Below are 16,939 nucleotides of genomic sequence, written 5' to 3' on the forward strand. Positions count from 1 at the left end.
TATCCAATTATGCAGTTCCTGTATTTCCTTTCTTTATAACCACATGCCTTGAAGTGATCTTCTTAACAGAAGTCTCCCAACCTGATGTGGAAACCAGATATGCTAACAATCAGTGGAATGGCTTAGGTAAGTGAAACCAGCCTTACCTTGCTTCTTAAAGCTAACTTACACAATCATGTAGTTAGTCATGTTGGAAAACTGATTTTTACAACTGTTGGGATGGGGCAACTACAAGAGTTTCCAAGGAAAAGCAAATAAACTCTCCCTTCATATAGAAAACTAAATATTGGGCAGAAGTGTTCTAGCCTGGGTTGATTCTACACTAGCCATTTAGCTTCTAAATTGCCATCTTTCATTCATTCATGTTTTATGGACAATCCGGTTTACATAAATGTCAACCTCCAGCATTCCACTGTTTCTGTTTTATGGCTATTTTTTCCACTTAAAATGCAGTTTAGCACTGCATGGTCCAGTGTGGGCTGGCATCACATCATTGTTCTCTGACAGGGGGGAATTAATTATTAATTATTAACTTCCTCTTCTTATTTTCCTTCTTCTTTAATGCACATTTTTGCAATAAATGAATGGAAACCAAATTTCTACATAGAACAAGAACTGGCTAATTAAGGGGCAATTCATAACTAATGTTGCACCACATTGGATAGGTAGCAATAAGATGCAGAAGCCACAAGGAGGCACCTTCTTAAAGTTGCAGGGGGTCTTTGCTAAAAGGACTCAGGGCCCAATCCTATCCAGCTTTCCAGGGCTGATGCAGTGCCAATGGAACATGCACACTGCATCCTGTGATAGGGAAACAGAGGGATCTGAAGGCCTTAGGAATGGACCTCAACAGATGGGAAACTTTGGCTTCTGAGCGTCCCACTTGGAGGCAAGCTGTGCAGCATGGCCTCTCCCAGTTTGAAGAGACACTTGCCCAACAGACTGAGGCAAAGAGGCAAAGAAGGAAGGCCCACAGCCAGGGAGACACACCAGGGACAGACTACATTTGCTCTCAGTGTGGAAGGGATTGTCACTCCCAAATTGGCCTTTTCAGTCGCAATAGATGCTGTTCCAGAACCACCATTCAGAGCGCGATACCAGTCTTCGAGACTGAAAGATGCCAACAACAACAACACGGAGACCTCTTCAAGGTAAGGGAACATTTGTTACCTTACCTCCAGGTTGCATTGTGGCTGCATCAGTGCTGGAAAGTTGGTTAGGATTGGGCCCTCAGTTCTGCATAAATACTAAAGAAAAATCCTGGCCATAGAAACAGGAATTGCTGGACATAGCACTAATATTAAATACCACATGGAACCACTATTTTAAGTCCACTTCCAGCTAACCGCAGAAACACAATGCCTCAGCAGTGCTAAAGGGTCCTAGTATGGAAGTACTATCTAGTATGCTAAAGGGTCCTAGTATGGAACTCTATCTCTTCACTATAGCATTTTCCTATGTGCAGGAATTATTTCTCATTGGGGAACAATTAATCACATGATTGCCTACATGCACTGTGAAACTGAGAAATCTAAAAACAATTCTATCACATGATCTGCTGTTTTAGAATCAGCACTGCTCAACACCGATCTAAACAGTAGTTCATGTGATTTTTTAAAAAGGGAGGTGACACTTAGCACAGTCCCTCAGAGGATGAAACACAGTTCAGTAGTAGAGTACATGTTTTGCATGCAGATGAACTCAATTTCTATCACTGCCATCATCTGTTAAAAAGTATCCGAGGGAGCAGTTGATAGCCCTCTTGTCTATCACCCGGGAGAGTTTGCTGCCAACCAGATGCTAGTGGCCTAGCCCTAGACCAGTAGTTCCCAAAATGTTTTCACTTGCATGCCCCTTGGCAGCCCCTTTTCACAAATTGTACCCCTCACATTAGCCCCGCAAGGCATTCTAATACAGACCTGCCTTTTTCCGCCATTATTCAATTCTTTTTCAAGTACCCCTAAAGGTCCTGGTAAGTACCCCTGGGGGTACATGTACCCCAGGTTGGGAACCACTGGCCTAGACCATCAGTCTGATGGAATATGTCTGTTTCACATATTTTTAATTTTCATTTTATTTAAGATATTATTTAAGATATGTTTAAGATGATTTCTGTTAAAAAAATATACATTATGGTGCACAATAAACAATTTCACTTATCTTATGAACAAAATACCAGGTTCGTTCTTATTGACAGTTACGAAATAATTACTCAAGCTGCTAAAAGTTGATATTTTTAAAAATAATATTTAAAGAATTAATAGTATTTTTGAAACTTCTTTTCTTTGTTTAAGAGGTACTAAACCATGGCAGAGTTGTATTTTCAAGATTTTGGGGGGAAAATTTCTCCTTTTTTAAAGATCAGCCAGTGATCATATACCAAAATATGATTTTCAGTTCATAAGGAGTTTATAATTTAGTTAAGCCTTTGTAATAGCTGCCTACATTATTCTAATTTACTCCCAGACTCCAAATTCTATGCTACTGGCATAGGATTTTGCTCGTCTGGTATTTAGAAAAATTCCCATAGGACATGATACAAAGAATGACTACTTTGTTCTGAATTGGAGTTTCTCATGTGACATCAGAGGTTTTTAAAAAGGTAACAACAAAACATCTTCAGTATTAATTAGCAGTTGGACCCTGGTGACTCAACAACCCCCCTTCAGTTAATTGTAACTGGATAATTGTGTGTCTGATATACATTTGCCTCCTCCAAATTTCCATGGTTTCTATATATGAGAAACAAAGGAAGGAGGTAAACCTCTAATTATCTCAGCTAAAAAAAAATCTGTTTCTTTTTTCTAGTTGGGAAGATTCTAAGCCTGACAGCACAACCTCATGCTGTGCCAATGCAGTGTTTACGCTTTTATGCTGACTTGGGAGGAAGTGGTGCTGGTGCCGCATCTGGAGTCCTGGCCGCCAGCGCAAGGAAGTAAGGCGCTGAGCAACACAGGGGCATGGGGAGGGTGGTGGGGAGGAATGTTTCTGGGTGGTGGAGGACAGAACATGGGGCAAATCAGGCCCGGGAGAGGCCTCCTCTTCTGTATACGAACCCCCCTCCTGGTACTACATCGGGTTTCCTGGATTTGTGCCAACTAAATACCTGGTGTGGATCCGAGAAGCCCTATAGGGCCAACTGGGGCATGGGGATAGAGATCCTCTTAGCCCAGGTGTGTCCAAACCGCACCCCGGAGGCTCCAATGAGACTCTGGCCCTCCAGAGACTTGCTGGAGCCTGCGCTGGCCTGGCACAACTGCTCTCAGCGTGAGGGCAACTGTTTGACCTCTTGCATGAGCTGAGGGCTCCCTCCACTGCTTGTTGTTTCATGTCTGTAATGCAGCAGTGGCAGTGAAGGAAAGGCTGGCCTTGCTTTATGCAAGGCATTTTATAGGCCTGGAGCTATTGAAAAACCTTCATTCATTCATATAAGTTCCATCTCTAATATATTCATTTATGTAAATTTATTCAAATTTGAAATGTAAATCAATTCTTTTTCCCAGCCCCCGACACAATGTCAGAGAGATAATGTGACCCTCCTGCCAAAAAGTTTGGACACCCCTGTCTTAGCCCAAGCAGACCTCCAGCCACCTCCTAACCTGTGCTTGATTCAGCACAGGTCATGTGACCTGGCTGCTCCAGCACAGGTTTAGATTGAACTGCCTAATGATAATTCAGGTTTGAAAAACAAGTCTTGCTAACTGAACAAGACTTGCAACTGCAGCCTCATGAGCAGCATCGCTCTGGATTGCTACTGATCACATCAACAACAACTGGAAGTTTCCAAGGACTGACTTCTCTATGCTCACTGCCCTGTAGGTGTGGTTATAGACAAATGTCCATGCCATCTATGACACCGATGTCAAACTCACTTCATACAGCGGGCCAAATAGCCTTCAGGATACCAGTTGAAGGCCAGAAGTAATGTCATAAAGCAGGAAATATTGTCATTAAGCAGATCATAAACAGAAATAAGCACTTTTTCTCACTTAGGAACTCATTAACTACAAAAGACAGAAGAGAAAATACACAAATCTTGATAATATTTTCAAGATATGGAACAGATCAATTATGCAGGCTGTCTCTTCAGCAGTGACACCTCATCAATGGTGTCTGTGGAACAGCCTGAGGGCCAGATAAAGAGTTTCCGTGGGCAACATCTGGCTCACAGGCCTTATGTTTTACACTCCTGATCTATGCAGTACATAAGAAGGGATAACAACCTGTTTTCAGATTTATGTTTCTATCTGCCAGAGCCAATCTGCTCCCATCCAATATGAGGCCAGTTCAAAACACTGAAGGAAGAAGTCCCCTACCCGTGCATTCCAAGGTACGCATGCAACAGTAAACCTGCTCTATATTAATATACAGGTGTCCTCCAGTATCTGTGGGGGATAGGCTCCTGCTGCTGGAAACTCGGAACTGCAGATAGCATCAAAATCTATTCACATACACCCCCATCATGCTCATGACTCACTTCATTTGCAAATGCTCTGCAAAAGGCAGCTTTTTCTACCTTTTGCTTTGGAACGCTTTGGAAAGGAAACAACCAGTACGAACCTAGACTTGTAGCTAGAGAAACACTAGAGGAGGCAATAGTGAGAACGCTAAAAGGAAGTGGACAGCAGAGGAAGCAGACAGATAGCAAGAATGCTGTACCTTAGGTATGAGCAAAAATAACTCCAGTTTATTTTTCATGAACTGTGCAACATGGCTTAACAGAATATACTTTAATTGGCTAAGCTCCACTTATTCTATACATTGGAATTTTGAAGAGACTGCACCATATATATAGACAGTATGAGGAAACACAACCTCTTATTTATTGGTCTCTATCAAGAGAGGAAGACAAATGCAAAACATAACTAGCCGAAAATCATAACAAAAAAAACCTGCATTCATTCACTGTGTTGGGTTAACATATTTCAGTAAGCTTCTCTGCCCTCCTGAAAAATAAAATAAAAGCAGTTTAGCAGACCAGTTCAGATATGTACCAACCAAGATTAAAACTAGGGCAGCATGAGCTGGAATGTACTTCGAAATTCCTGGTGTGCCAGCTGGTCTTTAATAACCAGCCTGTTCAAAATACTATTCCAGCTCACATTATTTCACCCACTTGCTTTGGCACAATTGTTCTCCCAGACAACCAGCACTTTGACATGCATGTCCTCCCAAAATTAGAGAGTAGTTAAAATCAAAGGAAATCCCACAAACACTGCACTGAATGAAGTTTTGAAGCCCTCCTGATGATATCTTGGGGGAGTTAAATTGCGATCAGTTTCAAGGAAGTTGATAAAAATAAATAAAATAAAGGGAGGTGGCAGCTTCCCTGCCTTCTGCTAGTCACTTTTCTCATTTTCCCCTCCTCGCACATGCACAACACAGAACTGAACTCACTTTCCCTCCGGCAAAATCAGTCCCAACAAACCATCTCATCTCTTTACACCCAAGTATACCTTGCCTATACATACATAAATTTCTAGAATCCTGAAGTGGTACCACTGAGTACTGTTGGTGAAAGATGCAATTTCTGAATGCTCCACATATTAACAACTCTCTGCATGTTTCAAAAAAAGAACAAAAAAAACCTACTCACTGGGGAAAAAGGTTCTAGCCCAGCCTGTTCCTTGCTCTACTAGTTTTCTATTTAGGAATCTGATCACACATCCCCACCCAAATTCTATCACCTCATGTGGCTACATGAGTAGACCTGGCTTAAGGGAATAGCAATGAAACACTATCAAAACGTTAAGTAGCCTATATCTTTTTTTTTTAATGTCTCTTTTGTTACATCTGTTTTGAAATACTCTTGCAATGCAACCTTATATATATATTTACTCAGAAGTAAGTCTTGTTGTAATTCATGGAATTCACTCCACAATAAATGTATGCAGGATTGCAGCCATAATCTAATAAAGCTTTACTTTGTAATGTGTTAATTAGAAAACATTAACCGCTTTATTCTTAGCTGCCTCTGTGTGTTTTCTTTTAAGTATCAAGATAGTAATGTTCATCTTGTTAGCCTATAATGCATTTAAAGGAATCAGTGATGCAGGGTACAATAAAAGCTCCTCTAATTAGATTCATCTATGCATTTCATGTAAGTCTAATTTCACTGGCAGAGGTCTTACTCTAGAATAAGAATGTGTTACTGTGCTTCTACCTCCTTGTATTAAACAGGAGACACCACAGCAGTCTGGTTTATGTACTTTGATCTGCATAATTTGGAAGTAGGTCCCTTTTGCTATTTCTTTTTTAAGTGTCATTACTGTGAGATATCCTACAGTACTCTATTATTCAGCATACAGGGGTTTATTCACATGTTATGGCTTTGTATGGATCATATTACCTTGTGTTAAACTCCTTTATGGGTCATCCCCCCCTTGGTAGCAAGAGTCAGAAATTATGTTTCCCTAAAGCAGGGCAGCAAGTATATTTGGGTACCACCGTTCACAAGGACTCTGGATGGGGAAGAAGCATATTCTGCCTGCAAATCAGGCCTTGGAAAGAACCAAAAATAAGGAATAAGTATGCTTCAGTCTTGTACATGGTAGAGATTCAGGGATGGGAAAACAGCCTAAAGCAGTGGTTCTCAAAATTTTTAGAGGCCCTAGAGGCTGCTGCCTGATTTATTAATTCCAAGGGGTGTGGCTATAATGGTGGTTGGGCAGCAGTGCTCCCCCTCCCAAATAACAGCTAGTTTAACCCCTGATGCAAAGAAGGAAGGCCCATAGCCAGGGAGACAGACCAGGGACAGACTGCACTTGCTACTGGTGTGGAAGGGATTGTCACTCCCAAATCGGCTTTTTCAGCCACACTAGACGCTGTTCCAGAACCACCATTCAGAGCGTGATACCATAGTCTTTCGAGACTGAAGGTTGCCAACACAGAACCCCTGATGCACATAGCCTAATCTGCTCTGAAAGTTTCATGAACCACCAAAAATTGGGTCACTACTCTCTGGAGTTGCATTCTGGGGTGACATTAGATGAAGGGAGGAGCCTTGGTTCGAAGAGGCTGCAGACAGGAAGAGGCTGCAGACAGCTTGGAAGACTGCTTGCAGCCCTCAAAACACAGCAAAATCACTGCACAATGGTAGGAAAAGCAATTTTGGGGTTTTGTTTTTCCTTTCCCTATATTTTGAAAGTGACCCTCTGTATCCGCGGATGACAGAAACTGTGGATGCTGGATCTGTGGATATTGGGGTATGCCTGTACTAGTTAGATCCAATATAATCTTTATTCCCCTGTAATGGAAAAGAAACAGTAGGATACAGTCCCTTGCTGGGATAGTAGGAGTTGTTACGCAACTGAAAAGGGCATTTTCAAGTCTCGAACTGGCTCCTATGATCGTCTGGCTTTAAGCATAGAAAGAAAAGAGGGTCTTCCATGCCAATGCAGATGTCAAGTGGCCCCAACAAGTTCATGGTACACCATGCTGTACCATAGTTAGGTGCACGAGTGTCCATCCCACATTATCTTCTTGGTGAGAAAAGCAGAGACCACTGCTAGAGGGCACATGTACATCACTACCAAAGTGTATGAATGATCCTGTGAGATCATTGTCAGTCCAGATAAGTAAGAAACAGAAGTCTCTGTTTGTGTCCCTTATTCTAGGCCATGGTATCACTTCCATATGGGCAGAACCTAGAAGAAGAAAGACCCCTTTAATGGGAATAGTAGACAATGTTCAGAGAACAGAAATGTTAGCTCAAAATCTCTAACAACAATGCAAAAGGAAAACTCAACATTTCCAAAGTGTTCTTTGTGTTTCCACAAACATACCATCTTCCCTTAACTTGGCATATCAAGGGATAAAATAGAACTTTTTGCAAAACAAATCCCATAACATACGAAAAACCCTTGTGTATGGAAAATGTTTTTCAACTCATTCCACTTAGTACAATGAAATATCTAAAGCTAAAGTAAACATGACTTTTGGGGATGTTCTAGTTCAGAAGCTCTCTCGGCATCAAACAAATACTGCTTTTATTAACAATTGCTCCAAAAATAAATCAGGTTACTAGCTTCAAAAGCATTCATGGTTGCAATCCAAAAATATCTAGTGGTTAGTGTTGTTTTAGCAAACAATGTCTAAACACTGAACAGAATGTCAAGACAAATATGTTTCATTATCCAAAACAATAACAAACTAGGATATTCACCAGCTCAGGCTCTTATCATAGGATTGGATTAAACGTTGTGTATCCACTTTATACCAGCTGAGCTGAGACAGTACAGTACATAAGTGGTGTAAATAGTGCACATAGTGCATAACATAGTGCAAATGGTGTACATACATTATGCCATTTGCACTAAATGCACAAACCATAAGTACTCTAATCTATAGCTATCCTGTAATGACCATACACATAATTCTATAATGCACAACTAAGAAAAATATAGGAAGCATGAAAATATGGCCCATGAGTCACCAAAGTATATGAAGGTCTGTTCATGCATGTGAACATCTTTTAATTTCCTTGACAATCTCTCTTGTGACTGGGAAAGCATGGAGAAACCCGTGCAAACCTAGCTGCAAGCAGACTACCTATGGAAGCCAGAAGCTATTTCCATTGTTGTGGTGGCATTTTTACCCAACTGGAAGGAGCTATATATATGCCCAAGTCCATGTCCAATTTTCTCCAAGTTTTCTCCATGCAAATCCAGCATAAGGGAAAGACTGCATAGGAAAAAAAAAACAAAGTGGCAAGCATAAATACATGATCTGGTCATACAATTCAAATAATTCAGGGATTTGATTAGCAACAGCTTTTGAATTTATTGAACAAAATTGTTTATATTTATTGGTGCACCAAGGCTCAACTTGCTCTACCATGGCAAACTCATTATATACCAATGCAACCTTAAGAGTACTGGACCAAGTATAACTTCTTTATTATAAGAATAATAATGCTTTATATTTAAACACTAAAAAGTGAAACTGTTAATTACTCAACACAAATTTGATATATAAATTCCTATCCCCTAAAAGGCCATTCTACTTGCAATCTCAAAAACCAACTATATAGTGGAATTTAGTATTCAAACAATAATTGGAATACTAAATGCTGTAAACATACCATACAATACAATATGAAAATAAATAGTTTTGTGACCATCAAATTTTAAAATACTTTATTGGAGGAGGATCTATGCATGGTTTGCAGAACTTGACAAAGAAACGTTAATTGAAAAGCAAATATCTTACTCCAGACATTCCACACCTGCCCAACATTTACGCTGTCAGACTGGCAAACTTGGCTTATTTTCATTTTGTGCATTTCCTGAATTTCCTGTGTTCTAAATATAAATTGAAAAAATTAGATTAAATAAGTCTGTTATAACAGGCTTACTTCTTCATTAAACCCAAACTATTACTCCACCATTCAAAAAATGAATTTAAAGTTTTAACAGGTAAAAACATTTTTTAAAAGGTTTAGCAGCTTTGTTAGAGTCCCAACAGGAACTATATTTATGTGTAAAAGACTGACAAAACAATACCACTGGTGCAAACGATCTCTAATTTTCAACAATTGCCTAATTAAATTTTTTAGCTAGATTCAAGACAATTTGCCCTCAAATTTACAAAGACAAAGGGTGCAATCCTAACCCCTTATGTCAGTGCTTTCCAGCACTGACATAAGGGCAGTGCAGCTCTGAGGTAAGGGAACAAACATTCCCTTACTTTAAGGAGGCCTCCGTGAGTGACATCCAACTGCAGGATGCAGCACATGTCCCATTGGCACCGCTATGCCAGTGTTGGAAAGCACTGACATAAGGGGTTAGGATTGCGCCCAAAGTTTATTACCATAATTCAACAGTGTTAAATGTTCTTAAATTCATTAATTCACTTCTGATTTTCTTTTTGTTTGTTTAGAATATTTCTGTACTCTTTCTGGAATATTTTGTTTGTTTGAAACATTTCAAGTAAATCTCCCAAAGTAGTTTCAATAAAATATATACCATAGATACTCTCCTACAAGGTGAATAAATCAAGTGTAAATCACCTCCTCAACTTATCTGCCAGGCCACTCAGGGATCAGGGCTGTTTCAGACACATGGTTCTGCAGAGATGATGACAGGGCAATCAATCTCCATTGTGATCAGCTTCAAGGCAGCTGCAGCCAAAGTTAACCTTTTATTCTCCTCCTGAGAAAAAAAGGAAGCCAGGGTTCAAGGCTTCCATTTAAATCAAGCAAGCCTTCTCTTTAGTAGACCCTTCTGCACCCTCTTTCCATTTTGCAAATGGTTGGTAGAGATCTGGTTTTTTAAACACCAGGATGTAATCCTTGTTTCCATCTGAAACAAAGTCCAAGGTTACAGTTCAGTGCACCATTGCTGAAGACTAACACCCATGGAAAGCAATAGGTCTACTTCTGAGTAAATCAGGTTGCAACTATGTGTAGCTGTGCTTGCTCATGCTCAGTCCTTGTTGCTTGTCTCTCCAATGTGAACTGAATTGCACACTCCCAGTTAGTTGTTATATGTTGTATGTTATCTGTAGAGTCTCTGGCTTAATACACCAGGCACCTTAAAGAAGGATTTGATTAGTGGTTCTTCTGGTATGTTGTTTACAGTGCACTTACTCTGATAGTGTTTACAAAAAGGTTGTGAAGACCAGAATTTTATGAATAAAAATGTATCTTATGATCTTTTACTGGTAGGTTATTTTTCAGAATCTGGCCTTGGTTAAATCAGACAAAATTATAGTCAGACACTCCCCTAAGTTTTAATTACCACCACCACTACCAGACTTATCCATGGGTCATAGAAAATTTCATTATTTTTGCTCAAAACCTGCCCTTGACATATCTGTGGAATCGACTTATAGGAGAGTATCTATGATATGCAATGAAGCGGCAAACTAGCACAATAGAAAGAATCTAAAAGCCAGCTAAAACCATCAGTCAAAACTAAAAATAACCTTAAAAATCTGGATAAGTAAAAAGCAGGAGGTGGGCTCTGAGGTATGCTGGTTCCAAGCCTTTTCCACCTTTAAAAATTAAACCAGCACCTTGGATGGGGCCAAGAGAAGGGCTGGGATCCAGTGCAACTGTGTTAAGACTGACAAGATACGTTTTGTATTATTGGTCCCAGTGAGTAACCTTGTCGCTGCATTTGTATTCTGTGTTTACCAGAGCACCTTCAAGATCATCCCCCTACACAATGCGTGGCAGAAGTCCAAACAGATTATTTTCCCCATGTTTTCTGAAATATGAAATGAATTTAATTTACCTCTTGTTTTTCACGATTCTGATCCACATTTAGTAAAGATGGAATTTTAGACACATCAGATTTCTTTGATTCCCTCTTCAGCACTCTTACCTGTTTAACTTTTACAAACATATATCTAGTTATTTCTAGATTCTGATGTTTTTCTATACTGCAGTGAACTATTAAAAATGTGGTTTAAAATATACAGTTCAATGCTCAATGAAACAAAGAAAATCATAACAACTGAAGACAAACAATTTTGGGGACTAAAATGTTAAGCAGAAGTAGCTGATGAAGATAAGTTTGAGGAGAAACAACGACTGCCAAGGAGACGTTTACACACACAGCCACCATTCCTTTACTGAGAACTGCAGGCTTCCAAGACTGCTTTTCATTTTAAGAAAATAGAATTTACACACACTTTTATTACACACATTCGTTTGTCCATGATGACAAAATTAGTTCAAGAGCCTGGTCTTCAACAAAACAGCCATGATTCAAAGAGCTGTGAAACTAGTTGCATGAGCCCAAGGGAGCTTTAAACTTGGTTCTTTGAAGCAGCAGCATGCATGCATCAGTACTACCCCATCTTGCATGGCAAAGTGGTTTTGAAACTGTGGGGAGTACAGTTTATAATGTGATGTGAGGGTTCACTGTTTAAAAAACAACAAAATCCAGGGAAGGGAACTCAAGTCAGGTGACTTGAGTCTGAGTAGCAAAAACACATTTTTTTGTTGACTTGTGTACACTGGAGTCACATGTGTCAATGACTCCAGCAATGACTTTTTGTCTGAGGCCAATGACTTGGAAATGAGTACCCACACTTGCAGGCTTGAGTCTGTTTGGGTGTGCTTGCTTAATTTTTTCAGTGTGTGAAAGACCCCGTGAGGCCATCATTCAGACCGGGCAAGCAGCAGGGAAGTACTGGCCAGGAGGGGACAGGAATATCCTATCCTCTGTGTCGGCAGCAAAATTGCCATTGCAGACTTGAAAAGCCCCATTGCGAGGCTTGGAACTTTCCCTGGGGGAAGAGGACAAAAGGGGAAGTCTTCCTGCGAGGAGACTTCTGGCAGCCTCCGGGCACTACTAGATGCAACAGTAGCCATTTTGGCACTGCTGCACCCAGCGGAGCTGCAAGGGATGGGATTGGGCTGTAAATCAGTGGCTTTACTCTGATTAATCAGTGGTTGTTTACTGCAGTGTAAAAGCAGGGGGAAAACAGGTTCACCCCCTAGGAAGAGAACTGCACTCACTTCTGTTCTTAGTTCTATTTCTAGCCTGCCTTTGACTTACAAAGGAAGGCAGCTGCTTCAGCTGACTCACCAAATGAACAGCCTTTTAAAAATGTTTTGAGCAGGGTATTTTGGAATACTTGCTACAAACCTTACGTACTAGTATTTAAACTTTATGTTAAATGAACTCTTTCGTTACATGATCTTACTGCTTATTATTAAAGATATGTAGAAGCTTACAAACATACTTTCCATTCCTTTCAGTTCTTTCTGTTGCCCTGTTGTTGTCAGTTCTGGAAAATGAATGTCTCTCTTCTCACATCTTGAAATATTGCGTTTCTTTCTGTTTATGTCCGTTTGATCAATCTGAGCAGCTCTTTCATACAGGGAGACCTTCTCTATTTGATTCTGAAAATGGAATTATTATGGACTCAGGACATCTGTGATCAGGCTTTAAAAAAACAAAACAAAATGCTGTGCCTTTATTTATTTAATTCTGACCGTGACACAATATCGTAAATATATTTAGGCTGCAATCCTAACCACACTTTCCTGAGAGTAAGCCCCATGGAACAAAATAGGACTTACTTCTGAGTAGACCTGGTTAGGATGTGCCCATAGTGTCTCTATTTAGAGGAAGCTTATATCACTAGCCAGGGATAAATACTGATTATGGACTAGAAAAGTTATTAGAAGTTTTATCTGCCAGACTAAATCTTTTCCCATCTATTTGGCAGTATCCAACTATAAACAGATTTGTTTATTACTCTGCACCACTGTTTGGTTTACAATTATCAAGTCAGAGATTGCTCCCTTTTTAAACTGTAGGTAGACTACCTTCTACAACAGTACCTGAGCTCTATCTGACTTAAATTCTATTTCCCATTTCTGCCAACAAGAACACAAGCTCCTGAGTACTAGAACACTCCACAACTACAGTGGTAGATAGTCAGTAGTTATGTGCCAGAAATACTCATGGGACTAAGCAATAGCTTTTATCCATCATGCTTTAGCTTTTTGAGAAGCAAAGGAGAGGAAACAGCAGCAACAGTGACTTAACTATGAGCAGATGTTGGAGAAAATAAAAAAACCCAGAAGGGTGAACAAATAGGTAATCCTAATAATTATCCTCCTGAGTGAACTTGGTGTACCTGAATAAAACACATCAAAAACCTCTGCCTGAGGACAACCTGTGGTTTGAATGAGTTGGGCAAGCTTCACATAATACTTGATTACTTTCAGGCTCTAGGCTTGAGGCCTGCTTTTTGCTTTGCCCTTCCATAACTAAAAACACTAATAAAAGCAGAACTGAATTACTGTATAGCTTAAAGAGACATCTACTCCCCGGTCCAGTCTATGAAAGCAATATCACCTTTGGTCTAGAAACCAGGAAGGGGTAAATATCATCCTGCACATATAGAATTCCAAGCGACAACTTTTTTATTTATTTAACTAGTGCACAATACAGACAAAGAGCAAATACAACTGAATTTTCCTTTATTCTAGTGTTTGGGGCTGTTTGCTCCAACTGGAACTATCATTTTGTTTTATTTATTTGGTTTGCTGCAAATAGTTACTCACACTATAGGATCTTAACACCAGTGATGAATAAAACAATGTAGATTGAAAGTATAGGCGGGCTCCCGTATCTGCAGATCTGATACGTGCAGTTTCACTTATCTGCAGATCCCCAGATCCAGGGGGTATCCCCCCCCCCGAGCGCCCATTACAAATACCTTTGTTCTACTGCAGTAGCGCTTGCAGCACCGGTCCTTCTTGCTTAACTGAAGAATGCTGAGTAAGAAGGACCAAGCTGCAAGCGCTACTGCAGTAAAACAAAGTACTTATAATGGGTGCAGGGACGATATTTGTATAGCATTTCCCCATATTTGTGGTTTCCTTATCTGCGTGAGGGCCTAGAACGGAACCCCCACAGATATGGGGACTTGCCTGTACAAAATAAACACTGTATGCAATTTAGAGAAATTTAGGCATGCCTATCCTGCTGAAATCAGTGAAACCTAAGCATGCATGAAACATGTTTGTGTTTCACCAATTTCTGAAAGCCAAACCATATTATAATAATGACAGGTGTATTTATTTAAATCTGGGTCTGCACAATCATGTACACATTGAAGAGTGGGAATATTACATGGCCAGTATTTTATTTCTGTATTTTGTTTAATTCAAGATGTGAAGGAGACACACACCTAAACATGTGTATTTGGTGCTAGGTGCCTGCCAGGGAAGCAAAGGTCAGACCAGTAACATGGCTATTGGAAGGATTTCTGGCAAGAGGCCACAAATCCAAATTCCAGGAAGGCCACACTTTCTATTTAAACCATGTAATTGCCCTCCTCCTTAATTAATCCATGGAGCTTAATGCTATAAAATATTTGGTGTCTTGTGATCATAGCCATCTCCCTCAACTATTTTGTAAAACAGAAGGAAGGTTACATGCCTCCAACAGTCCTCACCAACCCCATGATTAAATCTAAGCTAGCAGACCATCCAACTAGTTGGTACAGGTGGGAAAACAAACGTAGAATCCAGCAGGGGTTGTTGACTAGCAATGGAAAACCTCCTGATTGACAGCCCAATCCTGAGCTGCCTGAAGCATGGGGCTGCTGCAGCGTCAAAAATGTGCAGCATCCTGAGCGCAACCGGGCAGCCGCCAGCAGCAACCACTGAATGGCGGAGCACCGGCTTTTCCATTGGCACTAGCTCTGGTGCTGGGCCAGCGCTTAAGTTCTGCAAATGTGCTTATGGCACCTTTGCAACAGTGCATGCCGGCGGTAAGCCAGTAAACAGAGCTCAGGATTGGGCTCTGAATCACCCCCACCTAAGAATTCCATAGGATTCTATTGTGGAAAAACCTATAGAACAGTGTCCCTCAAACTGTGGGTCAGGTCTAGGTGGGTCACAAACCAATTTCAGGTTGGTCCCCATTCATTCCAAAGTGTATTTTCATTTTAATATTTTAGATTTGATGCTACCATGATATGTGACTGCATTTGGGGAAATGTTACAGATCTATATTTTTAACAGACTACTATGTATATGCTTTGAACAATGATAGTCAGTGGGGCTTGCTCCTGGGTAAGTGCAGGCAGGATTGCAACCTTTGGCACGTTTGGGAATTTTTTTAACAGATCAGTAACTTGGGAGGGTTAGGAAGGTGGTTCTTTATTTTCAATAAATTTTTAAACTTCTACTTATTGTAAACTTTTAATTTATTTAATTTGAGTTTATTGTAGGAGGTGTTAACATTTTCCTGCTTGGTGATGTCACTTCCAGTTATGACATCATTTCCAGGTTAATGACTTCACTTCTGGAGGGTCCAGAACAAACTGTCATTCTAAAAAGTGGGTCCCGGTGCTAAAAAGTTTGAGAATCACTTCTATAGAAATCATATCTGAATTAGACCCAAGGCATGACCATCTTCCTCTAAATTGCATTCATTTGATTGCAATTATAATTACATATCCACATTATTCAAATCTATTTTTAAAAGACAAATAGTTTTTACACTTACTTGACTCATTCCTTCTTCCTGGCGGTTATTTGGACCTACTTGTGCCACTGATGGCCAAGGACTTCGTCTTTTCTTTGCTTTTTCGGTTAGTCTTGTAAACAAACAAAGAATACAAAATGCATGAACAGATAGTAAATAACAGGTCTCTTTCTAGTTTATCCCTTTAAATTCCAAATGAACAAAGTTCCATGACTGTTATCATTTCACTGAGGTGTGTGCAAGGGAGGGAACCACACATCGCTTATCTATATTTAGCAGTTACCTAACTTTTCCTGAACTTTTGATTGTGCAATACATACCTTGAGGCAGGACACAGGAAGTGTGAACTGAAATTTGCTGTAAGATTTCCACAGTTTGGGTGGATGCGTGGCATTGTCATACAGGGTGTTTGGGGACAATCTTCCTTCATTCCACCAGCATCAGTACCAGCTGCTGCCGGGGAAGTGCCATCATTGCCTGCGGGTTTATTCTCATGAGAAAGGCTTAAACTATTCTGAGACAGAGCGGCCCACTGTACAGCTGTATCTCCTTGTTCAGTCCTTTTAACTTCAGAATTTTCAGATTTTCCTCCTTTCATTTTTATACCTTTGACCTTTATCTCCTTTGCTTTTTTGTCCTTTTCAATACCCTGGAACAGATAATGCACATAAACTTTGAACAGTTCTTTCTGACTAAGCTGGCTCAGGTATTCCCAACACCTCTGAAGCTCAGTGAAAACTGAGGCTGTTTAATTCCTTTTAAAAGTTTAGTTCATTATTTTTATGTTTTTTATTAGGCAAGGTCCAGTTCTCTTGTCCCAATCCCTAAAGTATTCAATTCTCAAACAACAGAATGGTAATTTTCATAGGCAAACTGCCCAGGCTACAACTATGTGTTGATGAATATAGTCACAGAGGTTTCAAGACAGTTTTAATTCCCAAATCAAGTCCTGGAATGTTTACCTCAACACAGTGGTC

General features: G+C 40.1%; 1 protein-coding gene across 2 annotated transcripts in view; it reads right to left on the reverse strand.

Moving 5' to 3' along the window:
• Window positions 1–4,870: 4,870 nt before the first annotated feature.
• CDKL3 (cyclin dependent kinase like 3) overlaps window positions 4,871–16,939 on the reverse strand; it is a 34,854-nt gene continuing 22,785 nt past the window's right edge. The window contains exons 9-14 of one of the 2 annotated variants that reach the window (XM_066613577.1): window positions 16,283–16,611; window positions 15,984–16,074; window positions 12,697–12,856; window positions 11,238–11,335; window positions 9,211–9,302; window positions 4,871–4,946 (exon numbers count right to left, since the gene is read on the reverse strand). In XM_066613577.1, coding sequence (XP_066469674.1) covers window positions 9,246–9,302; window positions 11,238–11,335; window positions 12,697–12,856; window positions 15,984–16,074; window positions 16,283–16,611 — 735 coding nt within the window. In that variant the 3' untranslated portion in view covers window positions 4,871–4,946; window positions 9,211–9,245. Of the gene's footprint in view, window positions 4,947–9,043; window positions 9,303–11,237; window positions 11,336–12,696; window positions 12,857–15,983; window positions 16,075–16,282; window positions 16,612–16,939 lie in introns of those variants that run through there. The other variant, XM_066613576.1, reaches the window with a different exon arrangement.

This window comes from Tiliqua scincoides, chromosome 2 (genome assembly GCF_035046505.1).
Source record: "Tiliqua scincoides isolate rTilSci1 chromosome 2, rTilSci1.hap2, whole genome shotgun sequence".
Taxonomy (NCBI): domain Eukaryota; kingdom Metazoa; phylum Chordata; class Lepidosauria; order Squamata; family Scincidae; genus Tiliqua; species Tiliqua scincoides.